The sequence below is a fragment of the Rhineura floridana genome, chromosome 8 (assembly GCF_030035675.1).
Source record: "Rhineura floridana isolate rRhiFlo1 chromosome 8, rRhiFlo1.hap2, whole genome shotgun sequence".
Lineage (NCBI taxonomy): Eukaryota > Metazoa > Chordata > Lepidosauria > Squamata > Rhineuridae > Rhineura > Rhineura floridana.
The window spans coordinates 27,069,090-27,097,049 of NC_084487.1; the positions used below are offsets into that span (position 1 = coordinate 27,069,090).

Here is a 27,960-nt window from a genome sequence, read left to right on the forward strand (position 1 = left end):
AGCCCGCGCGCCCAAATGCTATTGGCTAGGGGAACTTCCCATGAGCCAATAGGGGGACAGCAATAAAAATGACGTCCTCTCGGAGCGCGCTGTGTAGAGTTTCGTTGTCGATAGGAAGTAATGCCCGGAAGGGTTGTTGTTATGTGCCTTCAAGTCAATTACGACTTATGGCAACCTTATGAATCAGTGACCTCCAAGAGCATCTGTCATGAACCACCCTGTTCAGATCTTGTAAGTTCAGGTCTGTGGCTTCGTTTATAGAATCAATCCATTTCTTCTTTGGTCTTCCTCTTTTTCTACTTCCTTCTCATTTTCCCAGCATTATTGTCTTTTCTAGTGAATCCTGTCTTCTCATGATGTGTCCAAAGTATGACGACCTCAGTTTCATCATTTAAGCTTCTAGCAATAGTTGTTTAATTCGTTCTAACTCCCAATTATTTGTCTTTTCCTCAGTCCATGGTATGTGCAAAGCTCTCCTCCAATACCACATTTCAAATGAGTTGATTTTTCTCTTATCTGCTTTTTTCACTGTCCAACTTTCACATCCATACACAGAGATCGGGAATACCATGGTCTGAATGATCCTGACTTTAGTGTTCAGTGATACATCTTTGCATCTGAGGATCTTTTCTAGTTCTCTCACAGCTGCCCTTGCCAGTCCTAGCCTTCTTCTGGTTTCTTGACTATTGTCTCCATTTTGGTTAATGACTGTGCCGAGGTATGGATAATCCTTGACAAGTTCAAGGTCCTCATTGTCAGCTTTAAAGTTACATACAGTAAATCTTCTGTTGTCATTACTTTAGCCTTTTTGACGTTCAGCTGTAGTCCTGCTTTTGTGCTTTCCTCTTGAACTTTCATCAGCATTTGTTTCAAATCACTGCTGGTTTCTGCTAAGAGTATGGTATCATCTGCATATCTTAAATTATTGATATATCTCCCTCCAATTTTTACACCTCCATCATCTTGGTCCAATCACACTTTCTGTATAATATGTTCTGCATATAGATTAAACAAATAGGGTGATAAAATACACCCCTGTCTCACACCCTTTCCGATGGGGAATTAGTCGGGTTTCTCCATATTCTGTCCTTACAGTAGTCTCACATGCAACAAAGCGGGTGTAGCCAGGGGTGTAGTCGTCTGGTCTTGCGGAGGGGAGGGATCTTAAACCCCTTACTTTTTTGGGACCAGGTTCTCAACAGGGTCCCATCATCCTTTCCTGCTGATTGGAGCCAAGCAGAGGGAAAGGAGGTGAGTCAGCCACATAGAAGACTCTTCTCAGCAGCTAACACTGTTTTCATGCTGGTTGGCTCCTAGGGAGTCTGTTGTTGTGGGACAAGGCATTAACAAGGATACCATTCTCAACCTAGCAGTAAAAAAAGTGGGAGAGGTATGGCTGTGGCTATCGTGAAGGGACCCTGCGCTTCTGAGTTTGCCACTACACTACTGGGTGTAGTCCTGTCTTAAAGCATGCCTACTTAGAAATAATCTGTATTGATTTCAGTGAGACTTACTGCTAGGTCAGTTGCAGTCTCAGTCTTGTGGCAAAAATCAACAAAATGTGGCATTAAAAAATAGCTAAAGCTGCAATCCTATACACACTTACCTGAAAGTAAGCCTTATTGAACTCAATTGGGCTTACTTCTTCATAAACATTATTAATTAAGTGTATAACCTGCCTGTCCTCCAAAGGTGCCTTGGGTTTATTACCTGGAAGTTTTACTGAAGAATGGAATAAAATACTATTTATACAAATTTTAAGTAATAATAATAATAATAGTAATAGTAATAATAATAATATATTAAACAGGAAAAAGGAAAAAATACAATGAGACATCCTTCAAAGTAAAGGGATGGTAAATTGTAAGACTGCAATTCTATGTATACTTTCTTGGGAGTGTATTATTTCTGAGTAAATATGCATGGGTTCAGATTATAAGGGTGTTTCCAGACAGACAGTGTTTAGCACTGCTCATTCATTGTTCCTCCACTGTAAGGCATAACTTTACGTGCTTCAACAGGTACATCGTGCTCTCTTCTGCCATGTCTGTTTACAGGGCAAAAAGTTGCAATTCCACATTAAAATATCTAGTGTGAAAGTACCCTGAGACTGCAATCCTATGTTGAGATTCCAATCCCATGCACATATTTTTTGGGAGTAAACCCCACTGAGCATAGTGGTTACTACTTACTTTCTGAATAAACATGCATAGGTTTGCTCTGTGAATTAGGTGCACTTCAACCCACTGATCTCAATTAGGTTTGGCATGGCTAAGGTTGCTTCCAAAATGTTGCTGTTTTCTGGTGGGATTCAATTACATACCAGCAAATTCAGGTCATACAGTTATAACTGATTGAGAGGTCTTGTGCAACAAACCTGCTTCTCCAAAATAGGGAATTTTTACAAAAAGGAAGATGAAGGAGAAATGCACTGGAAAGTGTGGGATAACACTTGTGTTGAAACATCATGTAACCTCCCCACAAACAAATCAGAATGAATGCTCATTAAATAGCAGCATCCTCTAATCTCCCTGCAAACATATCAGTATTAATGCTGAATAAACAGATCACTTGGAAGGTGCAGAGCCCACTTTGTCAAATGCAAAAAAGGGGAGAAAGAAAATAACTTCAATTCCCTTGTTACAGCTCATCATCATGCCCATCCTACATTTTAAATATCATAAGGTTTCTAAATTGTATTATTTTCCCCTTTGAGCATTAACCCTAGCCTCCCCTCCCCCGGCTGTATCTTCCTGGTTTATTTAATCTCTCCATGTGTTAACATCTCTTATTTGCATCTACTCATAACCTTATTTATTTCAAACTAATCCCCACTGATTGCAATCAAATTACTTGCATGTAAGTGGGCTTGGGATTACAACCAAAATTACTTTGTATTTCTTCCACCTATTGCATTGCAAATTGTGCATGTATTATTTTCCTTTCCTAGTTTTTTTTTTTGTACCTCACACAAAACGTTTTTGGTTTGTTGATTTTCATTTTCTCACTCATGGCAGTATATGCTGTCCAATACAGAAATGAGAACCAGTTTATATTACAATACAATGTGCTTTTAGATGCTTTACAAATTAATTAGTAGTCCACATAAGTAAATCACCATGTAGGAAGCAATCCTTATATTTAGGGTTATGCATGCTCCACTGACTACAATAAGATATAGTCTTGGCTAATGGGTTCAGGCTTATAGACTGCCAGGCTATTGTGTTGGCTAATTATCTACACAGAAACATACACACACATAGGGCCATCTGCAACCATCCACTCTGTGGGAGAGAGCAAGGGCGGCAGGTGAGTGAAGTGTGCTATATTTTTATTTTTAAAGATGAGTCCCTGAGTTCTCCCAAGAATTCAACCTATGGCTCAATGTAATGTTCTTCAACAGGTCTGCTCTATTTGTCCTCTAATTATTGCTATATACACACCATACCTTTAAAACATTCAAAGCACATTTGTCCTGCAAAGAATCCTGGGAACAGTAGTTTACTCCTCATAGAGCTACAGTTCCCAGCACCCTTGACAAACTACAGTTCCCAAGCTTCTTGGGGGTGGGTGGGTGGAATGTGCTTTTAATGTGCTTAAGGGTATAGTGTGTGCATAGGCTAAGACAAACTTGCATCTTCCACATTCAGTGCACTGATATGGCTTCTTTCCTGTGTGGGTTCTCTGATGTTTAACAAGGTCTGCATCCCCAGACAGAGTTTTCCTATATTCAACACATTTAACGTGTTTCTCTGCCATGTAGATTCGCTGATGTTGTATGAGGTATGGCCTTTCATTGAAACACTTCCCATATTCCTTACATTTATGAGATTGTCTATGCAGTTTTTCTTTATTATGAAAGTAAGTTGGTTTAGCGGAGCCAGTAAGTTGGTTTAGTCCGTTAGTTTTGCCAGCTGGGTAGTTAAAATTTAGTCAAGTTTCTCTGAAAGGTTTTTTGTTGTTGTTATGTGCCTTCAAGCCGATTACGACTTATGGCGACCCTATGAATCAGTTACCTCCAAGAGCATCTGTCATGAACCACCCTGCTCAGATCCTGTAAGTTCAGGTCTGTGGCTTCCTTTATGGAATCAATCCATCTCTTGTTTGGCTTTCCTCTTTTTCTACTCCCTGCTGTTTTTCCCAGCATTATTGTCTTTTCTAGTGAATCATGTCTTCTCATGATGTGTCCAAAGTATGATTACCTCAGTTTCATCATTTTAGCTTCTAGTGACAGTTCTGGTTTAATTTGTTCTAACACCCAATTATTTGTCTTTTTCGCAGTCCATGGTATGCGCAAAGCTCTCCTCCAGCATCACATTTCAAATGTTGATTTTTCTCTTATCCGCCTTTTTAGGAACAACATATTTCACCAATCTCTTCTGAACAGATTTTTTTATTTGCTTTTTTGACTTGCACCAATTCGCAGAAGCATCTTCCTTATAAGAAGCTGAGAGAAAATTCCCTCCAAGCCCTCTTCAGCGTCATTTCAACTACAACTTTTGGCTTTTTTAAAAAAGAGGACATTCAGATATGATTGGTTTCACATAACTGGGCGAGAGATGCCTAAATAATATATTATTATTTATTAATAATTTGAGTTATTACCCATCACCTTAAGGTCTCAGGGCTCATTACCACAATTTAAAATTTAGCATTAAAAACAGTTTAAAATAAATTGCAATCACAAGAATAAGGTGGGTCCTAAGATCTCAACTCTCTTTTTTTTTTTACAATAATTTTTATTCAAATTTTCATAAAACATAGAAAACAAAATCATAAAACATTCAAAGACAAAAAACAAAACAAAACAAAAATGATTAAACAAAAAAAAATAAAATGTTGACTTCCCATTTGTCACATATCAAATCAGTTATAGGTCTACAATATATAACAATCCTGTCTCTTAAATCATATTATAAAATCACTTTCCTCCAGTAGTTATCTTAATTAATCATCAAATCTCATAAACATTACTTTATTCTTTCCACAAAAAGTCAAAGAGAGGTTTCAATTCTTTAAGAAATATATCTATCAATTTTTCTCCAAATAAACATGTCAATTAATCCATCTCGTTAATAATTATAATAATCTTATTGTCATAATCATAGTCCAAATAAACATTTCGATTAATCCATCTCATCAGAATCTGTTAGGTCCAATAATTTCAATAGCCATTATTCCATTATCCCTATTAGTTCCATCTTCCATCTTCAATAGTCCTGTTAAGTCCAGTAATTTCAGTGTCCAATCTTCCATTATCAGTATTCCATAATAATCTTGCTGTTGTAGCCATAGTCATATAATAAGAGTCTGATGGGAATTTCCTCTATCCCAAATATTTTCTTGCCATCCATTCTGAATAAGTTGCTGAAACATTGTTGTAAATTCATATCTGTGTTCTTCTTTTTTAGAAAATGCACTGGCTCATCTCTTAAGAGTTTTTCCATTGTCACATGACTGCAGTTAATTCCATAGATTTTCTGTATATCAAGCTCCATCACATCATTCCAGTCCAGAAGATTATCCAAGCCATTGATAACTTTATCTCTAATATCTTCATTAATTTCTTCAGAGATAACGTTAAATTCCAAACAGTAGATTTTATTTCTAAAATCCATAAACTCCAGATCTTTTTCCAATTCCACATTTGTTCCAATCTCCAGGGCTTGTATCTTCCCTTTATTTTTTCTTTTCTCATCTCTGATCTCATTCTCCTCTCTCACAGGGTCCCCTATTTCTTTAAACTCCTGCGTCATTTTGCTCAGTTCAATTTTCAGCTCCTTACTACCCTGTCGCAGGGTTTGTTTCGTTATCTCAATCTCATCCATTATTTTCTGAAACATAATTACTTCCAGATTCTCAGCCACTTTCTTGATTGCCATTTTTAAAACCACGAAAACAAAGCAAAACAAAAATAAAGAAGAACCACTTCTTATTTCAGCAACAATTGGGTTAATATTCCAGGCTTGATGACATCACAGTATAAACAGAGCAACCTGCCTTATCTCTCTATGTTCAAGAATGCAAAATAAATTTAGTTCCCAGCATCAAAACAGTTAGTGGCGTCGTGAAGAAGCAGATTCGTCAAAATAAAATAGACCAAAAAGAGAATAGTCCCAGACAATATAATATTCCTCGGAATAGAAATCAGGAATAGAAATCCCTCTTCTGTTTATTATCTTTAGAATGCACTTCCAGGACAGCTTTTTGCGACAGAAACAGAGATAAGCTGTTAATTTCGTGAATAACAGAGAAGAGCTATATCTCACCCAGAAGTTGTCCAAAGCCGATCAATCTGACAAATCTCCTTTTGCTGCAACAATTTAAACCAAGTAAAAAAAATAATAGAAAGAAGGGTGCTTGCCTGTTAGTCCGTTCTCTCTTTCAAGAAAAGATAAACGTATCGCTTAAGCAGATAGAGCTTGTTAGGAAGTCCGTCCGGCATTGTTGGCTGGACCTTATCTCATAAATTAATGAAATCCAGTCCTCCCAACAAAAACAGGCTTTGAGGTTGATCTCTACGTTTCTCCCTGCCCGGGAGAAATTTCATCAGTCAAAAAAAAAATGTTCTGACTGATTTATATCTGAATATGCTTCTTTTGAGGCGGGAGCCCGTCCCAAAAGCAGGCACAAGCGAAGTCACCCTTCCCGGAAGTCCTAAGATCTCAACTCTCAAGTTACAGATATTGCAAGGCCAAGCTCTCTCACGCAGATACCACTTCATTGCTCTGTGCAACTCAGAACTAACATGTGAACCGATTCATCTGAAAAGGACACAGGAACAAAGAAAGAGGCCTTATACCAAGTCAGGCAATGGGAACATCTAGCTCAGTATCATCTATAATATTGACTGGCAGAAGCTCTCCAGGGTTTCAGGCAGAAGTCTCTTCCAGCTCTACCTGGGGATGCCAGGGAGTGGGATGTTTTGCACACAGATCATGCGCTGTGTCACTGAGCCATACAGCCAATGTATTTAGGGTGAAACTGAGTGGCATAATTCTGTCTGTGGTGTTTGGTCAGAGTTAGCTCTTCACACAAGCAAGTCAGCAGAATTTGATTTTGCAGTCCTGAACTCATGAATGCGTAAGCCTACTTAATCAGTCCTCACCAGTGCAAGTGGTTCTTTCAAAAATGTCATTGTGTATATTAGCATTTAATTCAAAATGTGGAAATAGATTTCTCTGTGGCGCAAAGCTAATGGATGGGACATGGAAGAGACAGGGGAAAGAGATCTCCTCCTCCTTCTCCCATGCATCTTGAAATGGTATGACTCAGGATTCTACCCTTTCATGCTGATACATGCTCCATCAGTCCAGCCCAAGATTGTTGGCTCTGGCACACTTATCCCACTACAAGCACGAAAAAGTGGCCGACTGGACGAACGTTACTACTTTTATACCTGCCCTCTCACTCTTCTTCAACCAAAAAGTCGGGGCAGCTAAGAAAAAATATATATAATATAGCCAGTTTATTGCCGTGGGTAGAGGACTAGGACCAGGGTTCAAATCCCGACTCAGGCATGAAAGTCACTCAATGACCTTGGGTCAGTCACTTTCTCTCAGCCTAAGTATCTTACAAGATTGTTGTGAGAATAAAATGAAGATGGAGAAAACTATGTATGCCACTTTGAGAAAAGTTGGGATATAAATGTGATGATGATGTTACACAAACCAAATAGGTCAACAGAAAAGATAATAGGCTGGAATAGTTCTCATTGCCCCTTCTGCTAAGTTTCAGAGGGTGGTATTCAACACTAGTCCTACTCAGAGTAGACTTACTAAGTTAATGAACATTACTAACTTAGGTTTATTAATTTCATTGGGTCTACTCTGAGTAGGCCATAGCTGAATACAAGCCAAAGTGATTGGCTATTGAAAGGCTAGAGGGGAGAGGCCCAGGCAGGCCCAGGGAAGAGGCCCTGCTAATTATATTTTTCACTCTCTGCAATAGTCGTGCATCAGAATCAAGGGGCTTCAACAATAAACAGCTGTCAGACTCTCTGATTAAAATTTGCCCCCACAGATTTAAAACTGGTTCATTAATTGACTGATAAAAGGATTGCAATAGCCCCACTCCATGTATATGGAAGGAATACAAAACTGTATTCTTATTTGCTGTGTGAGGTTAAGATCAAATTCATACATAGCTGTCTTCCGCGGCTCTTCCATCATATCCTGGCCGCAACACCAGCAGTGTCACTGAGGGGAAGAAGTAATATAGAATACAGAAAGCAATGAGGGCAGTCAGATCATTTTCCCAGCAAAAATGAGAAGGAAAGAACCTTGCTGACCAGTGATGTCACAAGCATCCCTTGTGACCTAGCCCATTGTAGGGGTTCCTTGTTGGACTTCCTTGCCATTCTCCCTTGATTCCCCAAGAGGCCTGAATTGAAGCAGTGGTTAGGCGAACAGAATAAAGTGAGGATTCAAAGAACCCAAGAACTTCCTTTATCTGTACAGCTTGCTAATGATTCCTTCTTTAGATCAACCCTGTGTCCAAAGCCTCTGCCAGGAAGATGAGGGGGCACCCAGTCACACAGGTTTTCCTGCTTGCTCTTGGTGAGTGAGACAGTTTATCCACTCCAACCTTGGCCAACCTGGTGCCCTCTAAATGTTTTGGACTACAACTGCCATGAGCTCTCCCCACCCCTCCCCACTTACTTTCAAGTTAACATGCATGAGGCTCCACATCCTAAATAAAAATTACAGGGGTTTAAAACAAAAGACAAGAACAGGGTTAACCAATATTTAGTTTCATGTCACTGGCTTAAATGAGTGTTTGTGTATGTGGCAGTTGGCTAGTTAGTAAGTTTATTAATTAATCCAGTCAGTAAATCAATCCTTTAATATCCCCCTTGCTTCTATGTTGGGCTGGTTACAACAATTTGTAACGTTGATCTTGCAAAATTCCATTGACAACTACCATAAGAAGAGAAAACTGTTACATGGCAGTTCTCCTTCCAACCCCATTGTCTGCACTGCAACTCCTTTCTCCATACCGTCACTCCTGATTTAAGCAAAGAGCAGAGTCTGACCCTTCCAAACGGTTACAAAGCAGACTCCATGGTTACTTCCAGACAGTCTGTTTATTGAGCTTTCATCCTGATTTGTTTGCAGGGGGATCAGATGATGTCAACTATTTATTGACTGTTCATTCTGATTTGTTTGTGGGGAGGCTAGATGATATTGCAGAGAGGTTAGATGATGTGTCAAAGCAAACATCGTTCCATTGCATTTTCCCATCACTTTTCTTATTACAAAAGTTCTGATATTTTTGGGGAGCAGGTTTGTTGCACAAGGTCTCCAAACCAGCTTTAATTGTGCAACCTGAATTTGCCAGCATGTGATGGAATCTCACCTGAAAATAGTGACAATCTGGAAGCACCCCATGATGTACGCGAAAGCAAATGTTCCCCAAAGTTGCCCACAACGATTATTGCTTCTCTCACCCATCCCCCATTTTTATTTTCCTTCTCCAAGACAGAACCTGAGGTGTACCTCTCTGTGTCAGTGGGCACTCGTGGCACCACAAGGTTCCTTGGTGGTGGTGACATCAGCACTTTGATGAAGCTGCCATTTTGCTTTCATAATGTTGCTCCAAAACATTGTGGGAAATTTAGATGACAACGGCCAGGATAAGCCACTCATTGGATCAGAGCACCAATTAAAGAGGAACCCAGGGCTGGTGCTGGGATGTTGGGGCTCCAGTGGCTGCTCAAAGATGCCCTGTGCTGATACCACAGTGCTTCTTGTTCCAATATAGCATATGTTGGAACTTTAAAGTAACATTTCTTGAAGTAGGAATCAGTATGGAATACAAACAGGTCAAAGTAGGCCACTATCATTGACTCTCCTTCTGATAAGTGGTTGGCCACTGATAAGAGTCTGAGAGGCTGGCCCTAACATTAGGCAGCTGATATGGGGTGTCCAAAATGGCAGCAAATGATGCACTGTTTAATTAATTATTGCTTGGTTTTTTTGTTTTTTACTGCTGGGGAGGGAAAGAGGCCCTTGGGGAATTATTGAGCCAATGCAAACAGGAACTGAGCAAAACCAAACAGTCTCTGATGCATTTGTGGATTTTTGAGGGTAATTTTACTGAGACCTTTTGCAGGCCCTGTTGTAGACATGGGTTGGCACACTGGCTGCTGAACAGAATTCCCAAGGGGTAAGCAACAAGCTTTTTGTTCAGCCTTGCAACGTTAATATACTTTCCATAGGCTTAAACCAGGGCTCATTTCTTTGTTTCTTTTATGCAGTTCTCTCAAAATGGCTTCTCACTGCAGACACACAGATACAAGAGCCATCGCTAGCTGGAACGCCACTCTCAGATGCCGAATATGAGCACTTCTTTAGTATCCTCAATAGCTTTCATCAGAACGCTGCTGTTTGCTTCTTAAGAGCCACATATGGCTGCCAGAATCCCCTGATCCAGACACTGGACCAGTATGAAAACCATGGAGTCATTCCTGAAGGTAAATGGTCAGATTGACAGGAGTGTCTCAGATTCCCTGTAAAGTAATTAGATTATACCTAGATAGCCCAGCTGTTAGATCAAAGTGGAGCTGCTTGCAAGACTTCAGTTCCTCTGCAAGCTTCACTAAAATAACTTTTACCTGGCAGCAGATCTTCTTGCTGGCAGGCTTATTTTGGACATGTTTAAATTCAAATATGCACACAGAGGTCAGTAAAGACTTAAAGCTACTCTCCAATCATAAAGCAAGGCAACTTTGGGTGGTTGCTCTCTGGATACATGAACATGACCTCAATACAAATAAATCTAGTCATTTTCTTGGCATGAGGAAGATCTGCTGCAGGTAGGTTTGGCAAAAGTTATTTTAATTAAGCTTACAGAGGAGATGAAGACAAAGGACCTGCACTGTACCTTTAAAATTCCCCCATGCCGGAGGTGATGAGGCTGTTGTTGCTTCTCCTGCCCTTTTCCTCGGTCCTCTTCTCTGCCTCCACATGCCACCTGCTGTGTAGTGCACCTGGAATTCTGCTTATTACAGACAGGGAAGGAGGATGGAAAACAGGACCAGCACCAGAGGGCGGCCAGGTCGGGCCCTCGCCAAGGGCCCCTGGGTTCCAGAGGCTCCCCTCCTTAGGGTGGGTGAGTAGCGCTCCTGTTCCACAATTTGTAGCTGTGTCGGCTTCTGATCCTGCTGCAGATCACAGAGAGAGAGCTCCCAGGCACCCTCCCTACAACCATGCAGGCCCACAGTGCCTGCCTGCATACCTCATCTACCTCTCCCGTTGGGGTGAATGCTGGCCACGCTGCGCGCATGCCTGCCATCAACCAAGATGGTGGCCGAGGCTTCCCTAAGGGGCTGATGCCTCTGATGCCATCTTGGTTGATGGTAGGCATGCGCGCACAGTGCGGCCAGCATTTACCGCAGCAGGAGAGGTAGGTGTGGGCAGGCACCATGGGCCTGGGGCAGGCTGGTGCCCAAGGGCCCAGTCATGCCTGGTGCCAGCCCTGATGAGCAATAGGACCAGGGGAATAACTTTTGGGAGGAGCTACAACTGCACCACCGCCTATTACCGGCATCGTCAATGGGGTGCCTTCCAGATGTTGCTGGACTACACCTTCCATCAGCGCCAACAAGCAAGGCCAGTCATCAGGAAGCTGTCATCCAACAACAAATGGAGGACATCACATTGGCTACCGCTGGCCTACTACATCAGGAAATGTAAAAGGTACTTACCTTGAAAGCCTTTAAATTGCTCAGGATCCAATACCTGAAGGAATGCCACCTGCCATACCAATTTGCCCCCCTCCATTCTGATCTTCAGATGAAGCCCTTCTCAGAGTACTTTCAGCGGGTAAAATTGTTTTCAGAAGAGCGCTTTTTCCTTTCCATAATGGGGCTCTGGCTCTGGAGTAACCTCCACCAGGTCAACATATTTTTATTTGCTCAGGCATTTTCAGTTGGCTTGATGGCCCTTGCTGCTTTCTAGTTTTATGATTTATTGCCTCTCTGTGGTAATGTTCAAGGGTGTCGGGGGGGCACTTGCCCCCTCCCCTGGAATTCTAAATGTAATGGTGGATGAAGTGGGCTGCCAATGACCTGTAGTAACAATTCATACACCTTGTCCCTGCCCCGGTATTTCTGTGGACACTCCTAGTAATGTTATATGAAGAATCCTCCGCTGTGTTTATTATATTAGTAGTAGTCATTGTAGTAGCATTTTGCACTGTCCTGGAATCTGTTAGGATGAAGGGCAATTTAGAAACTTTCCAAATAAATGGCAGGGCTTGCACCACACTTCAGCGGGCTTCTCAGCATGGGCCCCCCAATGGGTCCCCCCACACACACACACACTTCACACAGTGCGGCTGGGGGGAGTCCTTCCGCGGCAGCAACACCACTTACCACCCTCCTCACGAGGCCTGTGGGAAGTGTTTTAGTGGTGAGCCAGTGACAGGGCTGCTTTTGAACAGGAGCCGCCAAGCTGGACACCCATCTGTGCTGGCTGTCCACCATTTAAATTTACCAAAATGTCCTATGAGGGCATGACGTTTGGGGTCATTTAAAATGATGGGTGGCTACCACAGATGGGAGCCAAGTTTGGCTCCTGTTGAAAAGCAGCACCGCTGCCTGCCCACTGCTAAAACGAATATCCAGGGACCCAGCGAGGAGGACAGTGAGATGGAAGAGCCAGGCCGGGGTGGTAAGGAGTCCTTCTGAGCTAGGGTCCTCAGCCAGTGCCCAACCTGTTTGACTGTTGACGCCAGGCCTGATAATGGGTACAGTGCAGATCTCCAGGTTGCAATTAAAATGACTTTAACGTTTGATCAAACAGAAGGGGTGAGCACCCCAGTGCATGGAAGGGCCTACACACATGCCCCTCTTTTGGATTCCCAGGAGTTGGCATGGACCATGATGGTGCAATAGCAATTTCAGTGATGGTGTGTAAGCATTGCGTCTCAATCCAGATTAAATGGAAGGTGCGAACAGGGATTTATCAGCTACTCTTCTCTAACTCTCAGCTTCTCTCTCCTAGGGCAGGTATGCTCTGAACTGGCAGGACACCCCACTTTCCCAGATTTCTGTGCCCTCACTTTTTATCGCTGCACATTGAGGGTGTATTTTGTGAAGGTGAGGAAAGGCGACAAGTATGCGAAATCTATTGGGGAGAAAGGGCAGCCTAAGAAAACAAGTGGCTGACAAGGTCAACACAGTCAAGGGAGCTAAGGCAGAGGAACAGAGGCAGAAAAGAGAATGGCAGAGCAGTCCAGGAAAATAGGTTTGATCCCAGTAAGAATTAGTTCTCACTGAATACACTGTTCCATTACATTTTTAACCCAGCCTTTCTACAAAGAATTCACAACATTGGCTTGGTCCGCCCAGAACGCTAAGCCATAGTTTATAAACCATGGTTTAGCTGGATTGTTTGAACCCGACCCAGGGACTTAACCATGGTATATTAACCCTGAGCAAACCACGCCATGGCCTGTTGTTGGTTTATAAATCTTACCATATCTTAACCATGGCTGCCAGTCAGTGTAGACAATACACGACATGAGCTAGATGGACCAATGGTCTGATTCAGTCTTGGGCAGCTTGTTCCCATGTTCTTATGACCACCCCAAGCTATCCTGATGCCCTCAGCCGTGATGGAGGATGTTGCCCCATCACCAGGATTCAACTGCCAGCCAACCCGCTTTTGTAGGTGGAATGGGGAGGGCGCCATCTCTGACCAAGGCAGCAAAATGTCTTGAGGCAGACCTGAGAGGCAAAACTGGGACCAAGTTTTACACTATTTGTGGGTCAGCTCAGTCTTTTTCCGAGTGCCTCAGATGTGAGGTTTTCCCTTTTGGCCTAACGCTGGGGAAGGGCTGTAGCTCAGTGGGAGAGCATCTGCCTTGCATGCAGAAGGTCTCAGGTTCAATCCCCGGCATCTCCAGGTAAGGCTGGGAATGGCCACTAGCTGAAGCCCTGGAGAGCTGAAGCCAGTCAGCGTAGACAGCACTGAGCTAGATGGACCAGTTGGTCCAATTCAGTATCAGGCTTCCTGTGTTCCTAGAGAAGTAGGGAGGATGTCTCCATTTTGGCTGCATCCGTACCATATATTTCAAGTGCATGGCTTTCCCCAAAGAATCCTGGGAGCTGTAGTGTGTTAAGGGTGCTGGGAATTGTATCTCTGTCAGGGGCAAAATAAAGTTCCTCGGAAATGTGCTTTAAAGGTATGGAGCGTACACGGCCTTGTTCAAAGGGGAAGCAAAGAACTGATAACTGAAGAGCTCGAGCACCCCATTGAACGACGATGTCTGTTTCTGTTTCGTGTATATTGTTTACAGAGCTTGGAAAAGTTACTTTTTTGAACTACAACTCCCATCAGTCCAATCCAATGGCCATGCTGCCTGGGGCTGATGGGAGTTGTAGTTCAAAAAAGTAACTTTTCCAAGCTCTGATTGTTTATATTTTTCTGTTTAGAGGGTTCTGTGCCCAGGTGACAGCAGCAGACGTACACCACGCGATTGGTCTCCTTCCATCCTCTCTCCCCAACCTGAGACAAAGCCCCCATCATATATAGAGCAGGCTTTCATTCACCTCCTCCGAGCTTCCCACACTGCTGCCCCGGCCACCACAGAACCATTTCCTGAAGTTCTCGCCGCCTTGTCCACAGCTGCCCCAGAGGACTATTCTGAGCTTCCCCACACCCCTGCTGCTGTGGCCACCACAGAGTCTGTTCCTGAGCTTCTCGTTGCTACTTCTGACAAAACTACAGAGGCCTTGAGTGACATTCTTGCAGAGTTTTCTCTTGCCCCCACTGCTAACACCATTTTAATGGATTCCCCGCTGGAGCATCTCGCAGAGTCTTCTCCCAAGCCTCTGTTGTCCACTGCCGCCACCATCGCAACTGAATCCCCATTGGAGCGTCTTGCAGAGTCTTCTCTTGAGTCTTTTGCCTCCATTGCTGCTGCCATCGCAACTGAATCCCCGTTGGAGCATTTCGCAGAGTCTTCTCTTGAGTCTCTTGTCCCCACTGCTGCCACCATTGCAACGGATTCCCCGCTGGAGAATTTTGCAGAGTTTTCTCTTGAGCCTCTTGCCTCCATTGCTGCTGCCATTGCAACTAAATCCCCGCTGGAGCATCTCGCAGGATCTGCTCTTGAGCCTCTTGCTGCCGTTGCTGCCTCCATTGCAACTGAATCCCCGCTGGAGCGTGTCGCAGAGTCACCTCTTGAACCTCTTGCCTCCATTGTTGCCACCATTGAAACTAAATCCCCACTGGAGCTTCTCACAGAGCCTTCTCTTGAGTCTCTTGGCCCCACTGCTGCCACAATCACCGCAGGGTCTTTTCCCAAGCTCCGTGCTGCCACAGCCACCTCTGCAACAGCTGCCATAGAGATCTCTCCTGAACCTCTGGCCACCCCTGCTGCTGTGGCCACCACAGAGTCTATTCCCAAGCTTCTTGCTGCTACTTCTGTCCCAACCACTAGGCAGTCCTTGCTTGAGCTTCTTGCAGACTCTTCCCTTGAGCCTCTTGCATCCACTGCAACCTCAGCCACCACAGAATCCTTGCTTGAGCTTCTCAGGCCCCCTATTTTGGTGAGAGCCAGAGATATTTTTCCTGAACTTCTTACTACCACTGCCTCAGAAACTACAGAGTCCTTTCCTCAACCACTCGCTACTTTTGCTGCCACAAAACCTCAAGAATTCGTTCCTGAGCTTTCCATTTCTATCACCACTGCTCCTGCCTCAAGCCCTCCAGCACCTCCCCCAGAGCAGGCTATCCCCTCTGTTCCCCCGGCCACCCCAGAATCTTCTCCTCAGTTCCCCACCACAAGATCTGCAGCCAGAACCGCTGCTTCCTTTCCCATGACCCCTACTACCACCATTGGGAATAAAATCACCAATGAGTTCTTTAAGTTCTTGCTCGAAGATCCCCCCAACCCTGGTGCAGCCACAACCACAAAGTCCTCTTCTGGGTTTTCTGAAAGCACCACCGCCGCTGCTGTGACAAGTGCTGTCACTCCCACCACCACGACCACCACTGCTGCTGTATCCACAGCCACTTCCGCCACATCTGCTGAACCTCCCTGCACCTGCGTTTCTGATGCTCCCACCCCATCCACCGAGGCCACCACCCAGACGCTCACTACTGCCGCTTCCTCCACTATCACAACTTCTCCCCAACCACCTTTTTCAAACCTTCCTTTTTTCCAGCAAGATCTTCCCCAGTCCAGCTCCAGCACGCACACCTCTGACGTCTCAACTGCCACGCAGCAGCAGAAGTCTAAACCTGAGGATGCTGTCCAGCAAGAGGAAAAGATTCCCAGACCCCAACAGTACTCCCTGCCTACTACCAACTTGGCGGAACTCTTCTTCCGACTGCAGGATAAGAGAGTGCAGGAGCTGATGCAAGCAATGCAGGATCTGCTGACCAAGGAGAGAGGAGGGCAGAAGCAGCAGCTTCAGGAGCAGCAGCAGCCCACATCTCCGCAACCACTGAAGGACCTGAACCATGCCAGCATGCAGAGGAAAACTAAGCGACCGCTAAGGCTCCAGAAGAGACGTCAAAGATGAAGGCATGAAGGCATGTGGTCTCTTTGGTTCAGAAGGCACAGGGTCCAATAGGCAGGCTCCGGTCTGACATTTTGGAGGGCAGAACTATTCTAGGGCTGTCTGTGTAATGAGTTGCAGCCCACCTGAGTCAGCGCTGAAGTCTTTCTAAAACACGTTCCCCGTTATCTTGAGGCAAGGGGGACCAAGCTAAGAAAGGCTTAATCCTGAAAAGACAGTGATAGGGGTGATGGTTTGGAATTCTGTGAACTTGCACTGGAAAGTTCCCAGTTTTAGCCTAATTTTGGTGGAATGAAGAATTTGTGTTATTAACGGACCTTCCTTAAATGGGAAGGTCCCTGGTTCCTGAATGGAGGAGAAGACACAGGACTGACTCATTCTCCTCGTTTGGGTTTCCAGACAGGACTGTAAATAAATATGGTGTTTTGCAGAAATGGTTGGAGTTCACTTCATGAGATCTGGAGGAAGGGAGATGGGCCATCTGCAAAGTAGGTTGATTCCCCCTCCCCTTTTGCAGGAACCTATGGAAGAACTGCATCTCTCATTCCCCACAACTTCCCACGCTGTTAGCCAGCATGACAAGGTGACGAAGAAGAGACTGGGGCTGGGGGAACCCTTCCTGTCTTCCTGTAGCTGGTCGCCACCTTTGTTGCTGCTCCCGCAGAAATGCCCTTCAAACAAATGGGAACTGAAGGTTGTGGTGACAACTTTCACCTGATGGTAAGGGGTGGCAGCAGAAGCAGCCAGGGGTAAGGGTGAGGCAGCAAGGTGGTCAGGGCTATGCAGGTCCGCCAGGGGGAGCGCTGGATTGGTTCCACCGATGTGGCCTTACAGCCCCAATCTCCCTGCCTTCTCACTTCTCCCTCATGGTAAGCAGCTGGAAGGCCAGGTGTGCAGCGGTACCCTTCCCCGCCTGCCACTCCAGATCAGCAGAGAGGGATGCGATGGGTAGGAAGCCAGGAATGCTTCTGTGGCTTGGATTTTGATCTGAGCCAAAGAATAATTCAGGAAATTGTAAACCTCACCTCTCATCTTGAGGTGGATTGCATGTACCCCAGTTCATTTCTAAGCCTGGCGTAGGAGACTGTTGTTGGTATCTTTATGTAAAACCACCTACAGTACTTAGCAACAAAAGCATCACATTGAATCCTAGATACGTGCTTCTTATTAGTGCTCATTGGGCCAGAATACAATGAGACACCAAGTGAACAAAGAGAATTTGCATACTATGCCTAGGGTGAAGTTGACTCTTTGACATCTTTCTAAAAACTGCACATTACCTTACGGCTCTGATCCCCTGGGTGTGAAGGGATGTTTATACAGCATCCCTTATGCATTGACAATTGAGTTTGTGCATCTCCAGGCAGGGCTGGGAGAGACTCCTGCCTGAAACCCTGGAGAGCCGCTGCCAGTCAGTGTAGACAATGCTGAGCTAGATGGACCAATTGTCTGAGTCGAGATAAGGCAGCTTCCTAGGTTCTTAAACAAGGCATGTTCAATGAGAGGTGCATTAAAGGCAGGGCATAAAAACAGAGTTCTCATACTAGCCCTTTCACACTGTCTGTAGGGCACATGTGGAGTTCTGTAACCCCTTTGGCATTTGCCTGGGAGTGGGGGAGATATTTTCTTTTGAATGAGTTCAGATGATGAAGATTGACACCAGGATGTGCTAAGTAGTTACTTAGCACTATTTATTTGTTTAATTTAACGGACCTTTAGTGTGGTGGCACCTACCCTTTGAAATTCCCTCCCATCTCTGTTATCTTTTCGGTGCCTACTGAAGACCTTCCTCTTTCAATAAGCTTTTTAAGGTGAGACCTTATCCCAGTCTGCGTCTGTGTTGGAATAGCTTTTTAATGTGTTTTTAAACCTTTAAAAAAAATAGATGTTTTTAACCTTTTTTTAAAAAATATGTTCTTAAAAGCTTTTTTTGAAAAATGTTTTTAAAGATGTTTTGTTTTAATGTATTTTAAAGTCTGTTTTTATGGTGTTTTAAAGTGTTTTTAGTGCTTTGTTTGCCGCCCTGGGCTCCTGCTGGAAGGAAGGAAGGGATATAAATCAAATAATAAATAAATAAATTTATACTCTGCTCTTCCTCCCAGAAGGAGCCCAGGGCACTAGAGCATAACACTACAGGTAGGCATAATTATACAGAGCAGATAATATACAACCTCTCAGCTACTGAAGAGACTCCCTTCCCTGATCGTTCAGAGAAGGAAGCCTCCCGTGGGTCGGTCTGACAGCCCTCCCTAGGCCTTCAGGACACTGAACTATGTTTGATGCCTGATGTGTTGTGCCTTGCACTGTGCTCTGTGCTGTTCTTTATAGACCAGAAAGACTGAGGTTTATGAGTAATTTCTAGTCTTGTAAGAGGCCAATACATGGCACTGCCATGTACTATAAAGGGAAACACTCACTGGATATTTACTATTCTGTTCCAACACAGTGGCTTCTCATGATCTCACCCCTTTGTAGTCAAAACATCACTTGACTAGACACCTGTTGTCCTTGTAGCTCATCTAGTGTTCCCAGGCTCCATGAAAGCTAGCCACATGAAAGAGCCACCAAGTCTCTGTGACCAGGTGGATGTCTGACACTACTGAATAGCCCCCATTCCTCTCTTATAACATCAGATGACACTATCCATTCTGACGCAGCTCTAAGTTTCTACTTTCTACTGTGGCATATAAGCACAGTATAAAGCAATTTCAGACCCCAAAATAAGCTACAAATAGGGCATTAAAGGGACAATTGCCAGATTCCACACATCTCCAGAAAAGAAGACATTACAATCTCCATGAGCCCACTTTGGCAGGTGGACAGGGGCAACCCAAATGTCAATCACATTGCTTCATGATGATGTCACAGTCACATGATGGACAGGTGGGTTGCCCCACCCATCTATCAAAATCTCTTGTGGCACCCCACCAGGGGCATTGCCAGCCCTATGCTTTACAAGTCTCCCCACGCTTGTCCTTTCCACTTTTGATGTTGGAGGTAGAAAGCAGAAGTGCAGGGTGGCTTTAAAGAGTAGTGCTGGGAGGGAGAAGCAGTTTCCATTTAATGAAAACCGCGTTCTCCTCCTTGAGCACCCATTGTTTCAGCAAAGGAATAATCAGGAACCCACTTTAAGCCTTGAAGCCCTTGTGACGCCCTTCCCTGGCTCTCCCTGTCAGGTTCCTACCTGCGCGTGGCTACTGCCTGTCACTAGGCACCACCAGGGACTCCACCAGTCCGGACTGTCCTTTTTTATTGTTTCTCTCCCCGCTCTAGCACAGATCTCAACAGATCCCCCTGCTAGGCAACCACCAGTCACGTCCTAATACTAGTATTCCCAGAGACTCTGAATACTGGTATTGTTATTCTCTTCACCGCTGCCACCATTTGTTACAGTTCCCCTTCAGCCTTGGTCATTACCTTACCCTCCCTTCTGGTCTGTGAAACCCCAGCCAAGGATCAGGCCTTTGGTAAACCAAATTAAGTATTTATTAAAGATAACAAAGCTAACAAGATTAACAAGATTTCTTCTTAAGGCACATAAGCATATGGTTTTACTCAATACTAATCCGAACTCCACCCCCCTCCTTCTCCACTCTCTCCTGGCAAACCACTCTCTCAAACCCACCAAGCAACCCACTCTTTCTCTTCTCCCCCCAGATTCCACTCTCACTCTTCCTTTATACTGTCAGCCATTTTAAACACCCAGCCAATCATCTAGCATTCTACTGCCCATTCACTCCCCCTCCTCTTTCACTCCACTTACCATGTATCTTCTAAACAACCAACACCATATATACATTAATATAGGAACATCACAGCCCTCTCTTACCTGCCTCACAGGCTGGGTGGTTGTGGCTTCCCCAAAATCGCCTTGCAGACCAGCTGGCAATAATGTGCAGGCCAAGTTTGTCCCACAGGCCAGAGGTTCCCCACTCCTGCTGTAGGGGACACAATTTTCCCATCCTTTCTGTATGTCATCAGGTTTAACAATCACAGAGGAGGCTTCTGAGCCAAGGACAGCCAGCATGGTATCCCCCAGATGCTGTAAACTCCAACTCCCATCAATCTCAGATGACATCTTCAATGGTCAGCAATGATGAGAGTTGTAGTCCACACATCTGGAAGACACTACAGTGACTACCCCTATTCTAAGTAGTTTCAGCTGAATGCACATGGGAGCAGGAAGATCGGGTGGAATGAGCATGCCTGGTGAGATTAGGGGTGGGGCTTGTCCATGTGCATCCACTCACCCTACACATGAAGAGGACTTCTGACCTTCATGTGTCTTTCATGCAAACCATGATTAGCACTGCTGTTGAGTCTGAGGATCCTTTGCTAGTCTTGGGACCCTGGAAAAAGAGCTCTGAATTTGGCCCTGTATTTTCTATATGACAACCTTCAATGAGCCCCTCTTTGTCAAATATACCTTCCAGTATCACTTTGAGTGCAACAATGGAATGTGTTTTTTTAGCCTCCAGATTTGAATAAGCTGGAGAGACAAAACAAGTTTTTATTCTGTTACTGTGCAACATGTCATCAGGGAAGATGTTGGTAGAAAATCATATTTCTGCAGTATAATAACAGTGGGAACTGACTTCAGTCTAATTCCCTCCTAAACCATTAAGAGCTGGAATAAAACAGCACATCTGAAATGGCAAAATCCCACTGGCTTCTTAAGTGTTGGCTCTGTGTGACAAAGATAAATTTTGCAATGTTTAAATTGTATCCAAGAAGAAGAATATGCATTTACAGCTATTTTTTTCTTCCCTTGGGGTCTTACATATGAACGGCTACATTTTTATGTGTTTTTTTTTAAAAAGAGAGAAGTATATAATTTTCCTATTAAGTCTTGGAAGTTCATGGAAAGACAAACTGGTTGCAGACATATTGGTATGAGACAGAGACACAGACAGACAGACAGACTCGGGTGTTTCATACACTCCACTCTTATGGATCTCCTCATCACAATTTTCCAGCAATAACTCTTGAAATCCAACCCCTATATGCAGAAATCCACGTGGACGCTGTTGGCAACCCCAGATCATTGTTACTATCCCAGTTTACAACACTGACCAGCTTATAATCTTCATTGATCTTGCATATAAATTACTCTTCAGAATCAACCTGCAAGTAATGGGGGGCTGGGGTGAGAGAAAGAGGAGACTTACATGATTCCAGCAACAATACATAGTCCATTATCAGAAACCCAACTAGCTGAAACACCAGTTCAAAATCAACCAGCAGTCCATATGTTCTATGGTTTGTAGCACCTGGAGAGCAATTCAGAGGAAGTTAGGAATGCAGTGCAGACTTAGAAGTATCCAAGTGCCACCTGATACTCAGGACTCACAGCTCGATCCTTACCATGTTTATTTAGAAGTAAGTCCCATTAACTTCAATACAATATTATATTCCCTAAGTGTGCCTACACTTAGAATTGCAGCCTCAGTTACTTAACATTAACACACATAATCAAAATATCAACATACTTATTCAAATATCCTTTTCCTTTCAAATTGTGTTTACCATATTCTCTGCATTTGCACCCCTTTAATATTTTCCATTTACTTAGAGGTCATGTACTGACAGTCCATTTCCCCATGACCTTTATGGGTGGGCCTGTAACTCAGTGGTAGAGCACATGCTTTGCATTCAGGCTCAGAGTTCAGCCTCTGGCATCTCCAGACAGGGTTGGAAAATTCCCTTGTTCAGAAACGCTGGAGAACCATTGTCAGACAGTGCAAACAAGTCTGAGCTAGACAGACAAGTGCTTTGACACCATATAAGGCAGCTTCATCGTCTCCTAGCTCTTTGTTTCGTTGAGCACATTGCTCAACTACATATGAGCCAATATTTATAGCTGTGTTGGTAGTTTTATTCCATATATTCTATGCAAAGTTTAAGAGAATGAGAGTGTGTGAATGCATACAAGGACCGCAAAAGGCCACTGAGATATGTTTGTGGAATGGTATCTACTTTCTTCAAAAGCAATTACTTTTCCCATTTGGACCTGCAAGATCCATCATTTAATTCGAAGACATTTACTATTACTCATGCAAGTGTTTGATTTGATTTTATAAGTCCGAGAAAGAAAATTTCTACCTGTGCCATGTGTTCGAGTTTGCAGTGAGATAGTAGTATCCTTGCCACTAAATATGCATCATTCCTATGGCACAGTAAGGCAGAAAAGGGCAAGAGCTGGAGCTGGAAGTGCTGGAGTGGCGCAGGAGCAGTGTGGGAAATATGTGCGCACTCAGACTACAAAGTAGGGCTTGTATCTGTTGGCAGTATGGCAGTAACTCTTGTCTGGTTTTCTTTGCATACATAGAGAGGAGGTCTTCCAGCTGCCTAGGCTGCCTAACCTTACCTGTGTACCTCTACCTATCTTCCTTCCATTGTAAACTGATATTCTCAGGGAGCTGATCTCACTTCCATCCTTACTTCTTTCTTCTCCATCCAGCTGAGGGAGAGGAGACATTTTTGTCTTTGTTCCTCTCCTCCAATATGGGGCCAACGACCAAGGCTGTCCATTGCGTCTCCAACTTAGTTAGAACTAGTTATGCTTTCCTATCAACTATGTATTTCTGTAAATAAAAGAGCTTTTTATTTTATAAAGTCTAAAGTCTCAGTGTTTGCAGTGATTGGCTGCAGGGGAAACACCTGCTCCTTTCAGGTAAACTCACACGTGCAGTACACATAGCTTAAATCCACCGCATCATAAATTCTCTGCTAATAACAAATAGCAGCATGCAACGAAGTTGTCCCATTCGGACAAAAAACCGTGCTTGCACAATGGACTTCCCTTCCCGCCATCTCCTCCCCCCTGCACAGCCTCCAAATCTTTTCTATGGATTTCCACAACCCTCCGGAGTAGATTTTGGGGAGTGCACAAGGAGAAGAATCATAGAATAGTGGAGTTGGAAGGAACCTTATAAGGCCATCGAGTCCAACCTCCTTGCTCCATGCAGGAATCCAGGTTAAAGCATACCCGACAAAGAGGGGGAGGACGTTCCCTTGCACAAATGAAAGTCCTTGCACAAATGGGACAACTTTGTTAGGTACAGGCCTGGTTTTTGTGGGGGTGGGGGAGAAAGCTGGAATGTAGAAATCTCACAAAGCAGCATGGACATGGTAGGGTGGGAAAGAAGGAAAAATACATTGTCACAAGTATTATCCAATAGGTTCCCCCCCCCCCGCAATTGCAGTAATCTCACTATCTGGAAAAATGATCAGAAATTCATATACATAATGGTGATAAAGAGTGAGATCTAATACATATCTACTAGGAATAGGGTTGCTAGGTTCTTGGCCTGAGACTGATCCTGTATCTTTAGGAGAAGAGAAAGTCAGCCAAGTGCAGGTGTTCTTGCAACACTGTAATGAGAAAAACCACAAGGTGGAATTCTCCCTTCCCCCTACACAACTTTTAAAGATACAGAAGACCTCTTGGAGGCCAGGCCCAGCCTCCAAGAGGTCTTCTGTATCTTTAAAAGTTGTGCAGGGGGAAGAAAGAATTCCACCTTGTGGTTTTTCTCATTAGAGCGTTGCAAGAACACCTGCACTTGGCTGACTTTCTCTTCTCCTAAAGATACAGGATCAGTCTCAGGCCAAGAACCTGGCAACCCTAACTAGGAACGAAGTCCTATTTAGTTCAGTGTGACTTACTCTGTAGTATGCATCCACAGGATTGAAGCCAAAATGAAACAACCCTTTTGAGCAGGGCTGGGGAACCTGTGGCCCTCCAGGTGTTGCTGGACTCAAACTCCCATCAGCCCCAGCCAGCATGGCCAATGGTGAGGGATTATGGTAGCTGGAGTGGCTATATATTCCCCAACCCTGCCTTTGAAGGTAGATGTCTGGATCTAGTGTCAATAAAATCAGAAGTGACTATGTATTCACTGCTGCTTAATACATACTCATAATAGGACCACATTGATAGATGCCTACTGAACACCCAGAGGAAACTATTGGGAAGCCTAGAGTTTATAGAAGAAAGATGGTCCACCATTTTAATTCCATTGACTCTCGAAATCTCTTCTGCTCTTGCTTCTCTGTGCTGTTCCTCAATTTACCTATTCAAAAAAAGGTCTGGGAGCCCCTTGCTCCATTGTCAGGTATATGCCATTTGAAAAATAGTCTTGAGATTTCTTTTTTTGGCCATGTAATCTACCTGCAAACCACAAGAGATAAACGCTGCTTGTAGACAAAGAAGATTGCTATAGCAAATTATGCACTTGCTGTAGAGGCGAGGAAAGATGCCATTGGGTGGGGAGGGGCAGAAGGTATGCATGTAGGGGTGAAGGAGAGATCCAATTTTGTTTGCATCTTAATGAGACACTATCGAATTTGTACTTCTGGAACTAATATATTTTATATTAGGGCTTTAAAGAACCAGCTAGAGCAGCTTTCTAAGATTGGGTTTCATCACAGTTTAACCAAGGTTCCAAGGCTGTAATTCTAGGCACACTTTCCTAGAAGTCACCCTCACTGAACTCAGTAGGACTTACTTCAAAATAAATTTGCATGGAATTGGATCATGAATGCTGAACCATTAGTTAGGCCATAGTTTCCAAGTTTCATCTCCTGAGGGAAGTCCGACTAATTCCATCCAGAGTATTTGCATGTATTTAACAGCACATTGTGTGCTGCTCAGTAGGTAGCCATTGGAAATATTTAAAGAAAGGAACCTGTGGTTCTCCAGATATTGTTGGACTCCAACTCCCATCATATATATATGAGTGATGCCAATAAAATCCATACTATTCCAGCAAGATGTGCCAGCATTTGGAATATTTGATACCTGCCAACCAATACTGATTTATGATGAAACCTTGGACCTCCTGCAAAAATCTACAAAAGAACAAAACAGAAAAGGGTGTAATTTATGGCAACAGCATGGAGTCATCATTGACTGACTTCTTTTGTTGTTGCTATTACAAATATGTGTATTTACCTATTTATGGAAAATGAAATAACTATTTTGTGAAAGATGGAAAAGGATGGAGAAAGCTAGGTTTGGTTTGGTTACATGAGAAGGAAATTCACCGAACAAATATTGGACTGGTTCACAATGTCCTCACTCATAAGCCCAGTTTGCAAGTAATGCTAAACCAAACCATGACTTAGTGTGAATGAATGAATTCCTGGAGATATCACAGCCACGTTGCTCCTCCTCTGGTCCTGATAGTGTCACACTTTTGTGAGCTAAGGATCCATCACACTCAGATGGTTTGTATTTAATTTTCCCCATACAAATGTCTTCATGGTTATATCATGTGGATAGTGTTAACTACATATGTCCAGAAAACTGGCAGACATCTAGAAGCAATGATTTGGTTCTGTAAAATTATGAGGTTATCAGTAGTAGTCCTCAGGTTAGGGAGGCATAGATAAGGTCATTTCAATTGCTGTCATGCTCCCTCCTCCCAGGTAGTCCTTAGTTCCACCCACACTAATTTTCCGTTTTCTTTATAACTGTTGGCCCCAAGCTGCAGAGTCAAATGGAAATTTGAAGCAGGCTGCAAAATCCAAACACCTAACTTTTTCATTATAGAATATTTTCATTGAAGCCCTGCAACTTCTGAGGTGGTGTTCTGGGTACTCTCTGTGCCACCTGTATAGTCTAGGGCATTTATACTCCTTGATTTGTGCGCATATTAGCCTTTAAACTGGTGCCTCCAGATGTAGCTGGATTCCAAGGGCCAGGGATGATGAGATCTGCAGCCCAAAGCAGCAGCATGGTACCAGGTTGGGGAAGGCTGGCAGATTACATGAACAGTAAGGAACTGCTAAATTTAAGGCAGCACCTTCTCCTACATGTGCCCCTCCCCTGCATGAGTTATGTTCATGACAATTTTCTCAAAGATCCATCAGTTGCTGTGGCAAATTTGGTCTATGTGAGAAACAGGACTTTTTCAGTAGTGGCCACTTGTACTGGAAGTCTCCTCCATGGAAGATCCACCACATGTGTTCCTTTGGTCCTTTAGGATGAACATGAAAACAAGCTTTTCTGCTCTGCGGGTTGCTAAGTAACCACTTTTTTAGATAGTCCCTCTTCATTGGAATTTTTATGCTTTATGTTTATGTTTGTAATTATATTTGATTCTGTTTTGTGATTTCTTTAAATATATTGCTGTCCTCTCAACTACATACGCAACACGCACCATGAAAGATTCAGCTGCACCAGGCTAATTCAAAAGCAGTCAAGAACTCAGACATGTTTATATTGTTTTTATATAAAATAGACTATATACATTTGCTTTGTTCAAAGCTTTCTTTGATAATTTTGATAGGCAAAATTAATCCATAATTTGACAATGAAAATAAAAGACCTTTTGAAATCCTGTTATCACTGATATATATCCCACTGCTAAATTGTGCATTTAATTTACTGAACAAAAACAACAGACAGTTCAGAAAGATGAAAGTGATAAAGACAAAAGACAGAGAAACACTGTAACTATGCAAAATTAACTTCTGCTTGGTGAAGTAGATTAATGGCATCCAATTTCAGCAGAGATGTCTACATTTCCATAGAAGTCACAATCGTGACCCAGAGAGTTCTTAAAAGAAAATAGTTTTCACCAAATCCGTATACACATCACAAGGAAGTTCAGCAATATTTTCAGAGATTACCGCCATCAGTGTTGACACTTTTCAAACACCATTAACAGCCAAAGCAGGTTATCATGTTGCTGCTTGTTATTAAGTGTACATAGAAGCAGGCTGCTAACTTGAAAAACTATTGCACATTTCCCTAAGGCAAAAAGCCCTTTAGGACTACAATTTTCACGGATGAAAAGCAGGCGAGCAATAAACCAAATGTGCAGTGGAATTGCAAATGAGGACCAAGGTATGGAAGGACCATGTCAGATTCTTCAAAAAAAATCAACTTTAAAGATGTGTACAGATTATAGTTTCCCAGAGGTGATGAGAGAGAATTCACACTGCTTGCAAGATCATATTCATTTGAGTCTCTGTTTCTGATCAAACTGGTTTTACAATTTTCATACTGCCTGATTGCCTGATACTATACCACTGCAATAACTAGTCTCCCTCCTCTCAAAGCATGGAAAGTGCTGCTGCACTAGGCACATGTATGTCTTGTTGCGATTGTCATTGGCATCTATTGGTGGGAGACTGTAGCGCAGTGGTAAAGCACATGTCTTACATACAAAAGGTCCCTGCCTCAATCCCAAGCACCACGTTTTTAAAAAGGACCAGGTTGCTGATGATGAGAAAGGCCTCTACCTGAGACCCTGGACAGTTGCTGCCAATGAACCTACCCGGTCACTTCGCTCAGCATCTAAGGCCCTTCTCCGGGTACCAACTCATCGGGAAGCCCGGAGGATAGTTACTAGATCCAGGGCCTTTTCTGTAGTGGCCCCCAAACTGTGGAACAGCCTCCCTGAAGATGTACGCCTGGC

At 43.5% G+C, this 27,960-nt stretch overlaps 1 protein-coding gene across 2 annotated transcripts; it reads left to right on the plus strand.

Annotated features, from left to right (window-relative positions):
- Nucleotides 1-117: 117 nt before the first annotated feature.
- Nucleotides 118-18,299, plus strand: LOC133363296 (uncharacterized). Of its 2 annotated transcripts, XM_061582699.1 has the most exons (4): nt 118-241; nt 10,259-10,474; nt 13,008-13,102; nt 14,441-18,299. In XM_061582699.1, exons 1-4 carry the CDS (start codon nt 121-123, stop codon nt 16,535-16,537), a joined length of 2,529 nt encoding a protein of 842 aa, XP_061438683.1. In that variant the 5' UTR covers nt 118-120; the 3' UTR covers nt 16,538-18,299. The 2 variants fall into 2 exon arrangements, with proteins under 2 accessions (XP_061438683.1, XP_061438685.1); XM_061582701.1 differs by lacking the exons at nt 118-241; nt 13,008-13,102 and having other exon boundaries at nt 10,445-10,474.
- The last annotated feature ends 9,661 nt before the right edge of the window (nt 18,300-27,960 follow it).

Bases quoted from the DNA above. Each gene is read 5' to 3' on its own strand.
- LOC133363296 (XM_061582699.1), top strand. From the start codon at position 121: ATGCCCGGAAGGGTTGTTGTTATGTGCCTTCAAGTCAATTACGACTTA. The intron at 242-10,258 runs GTCTGTGGCTTC...TCTTTTATGCAG, and splicing joins TTCAGATCTTGTAAGTTCAG to TTCTCTCAAAATGGCTTCTC. The intron at 13,103-14,440 runs GTGAGGAAAGGC...TTTTCTGTTTAG, and splicing joins TGAGGGTGTATTTTGTGAAG to AGGGTTCTGTGCCCAGGTGA.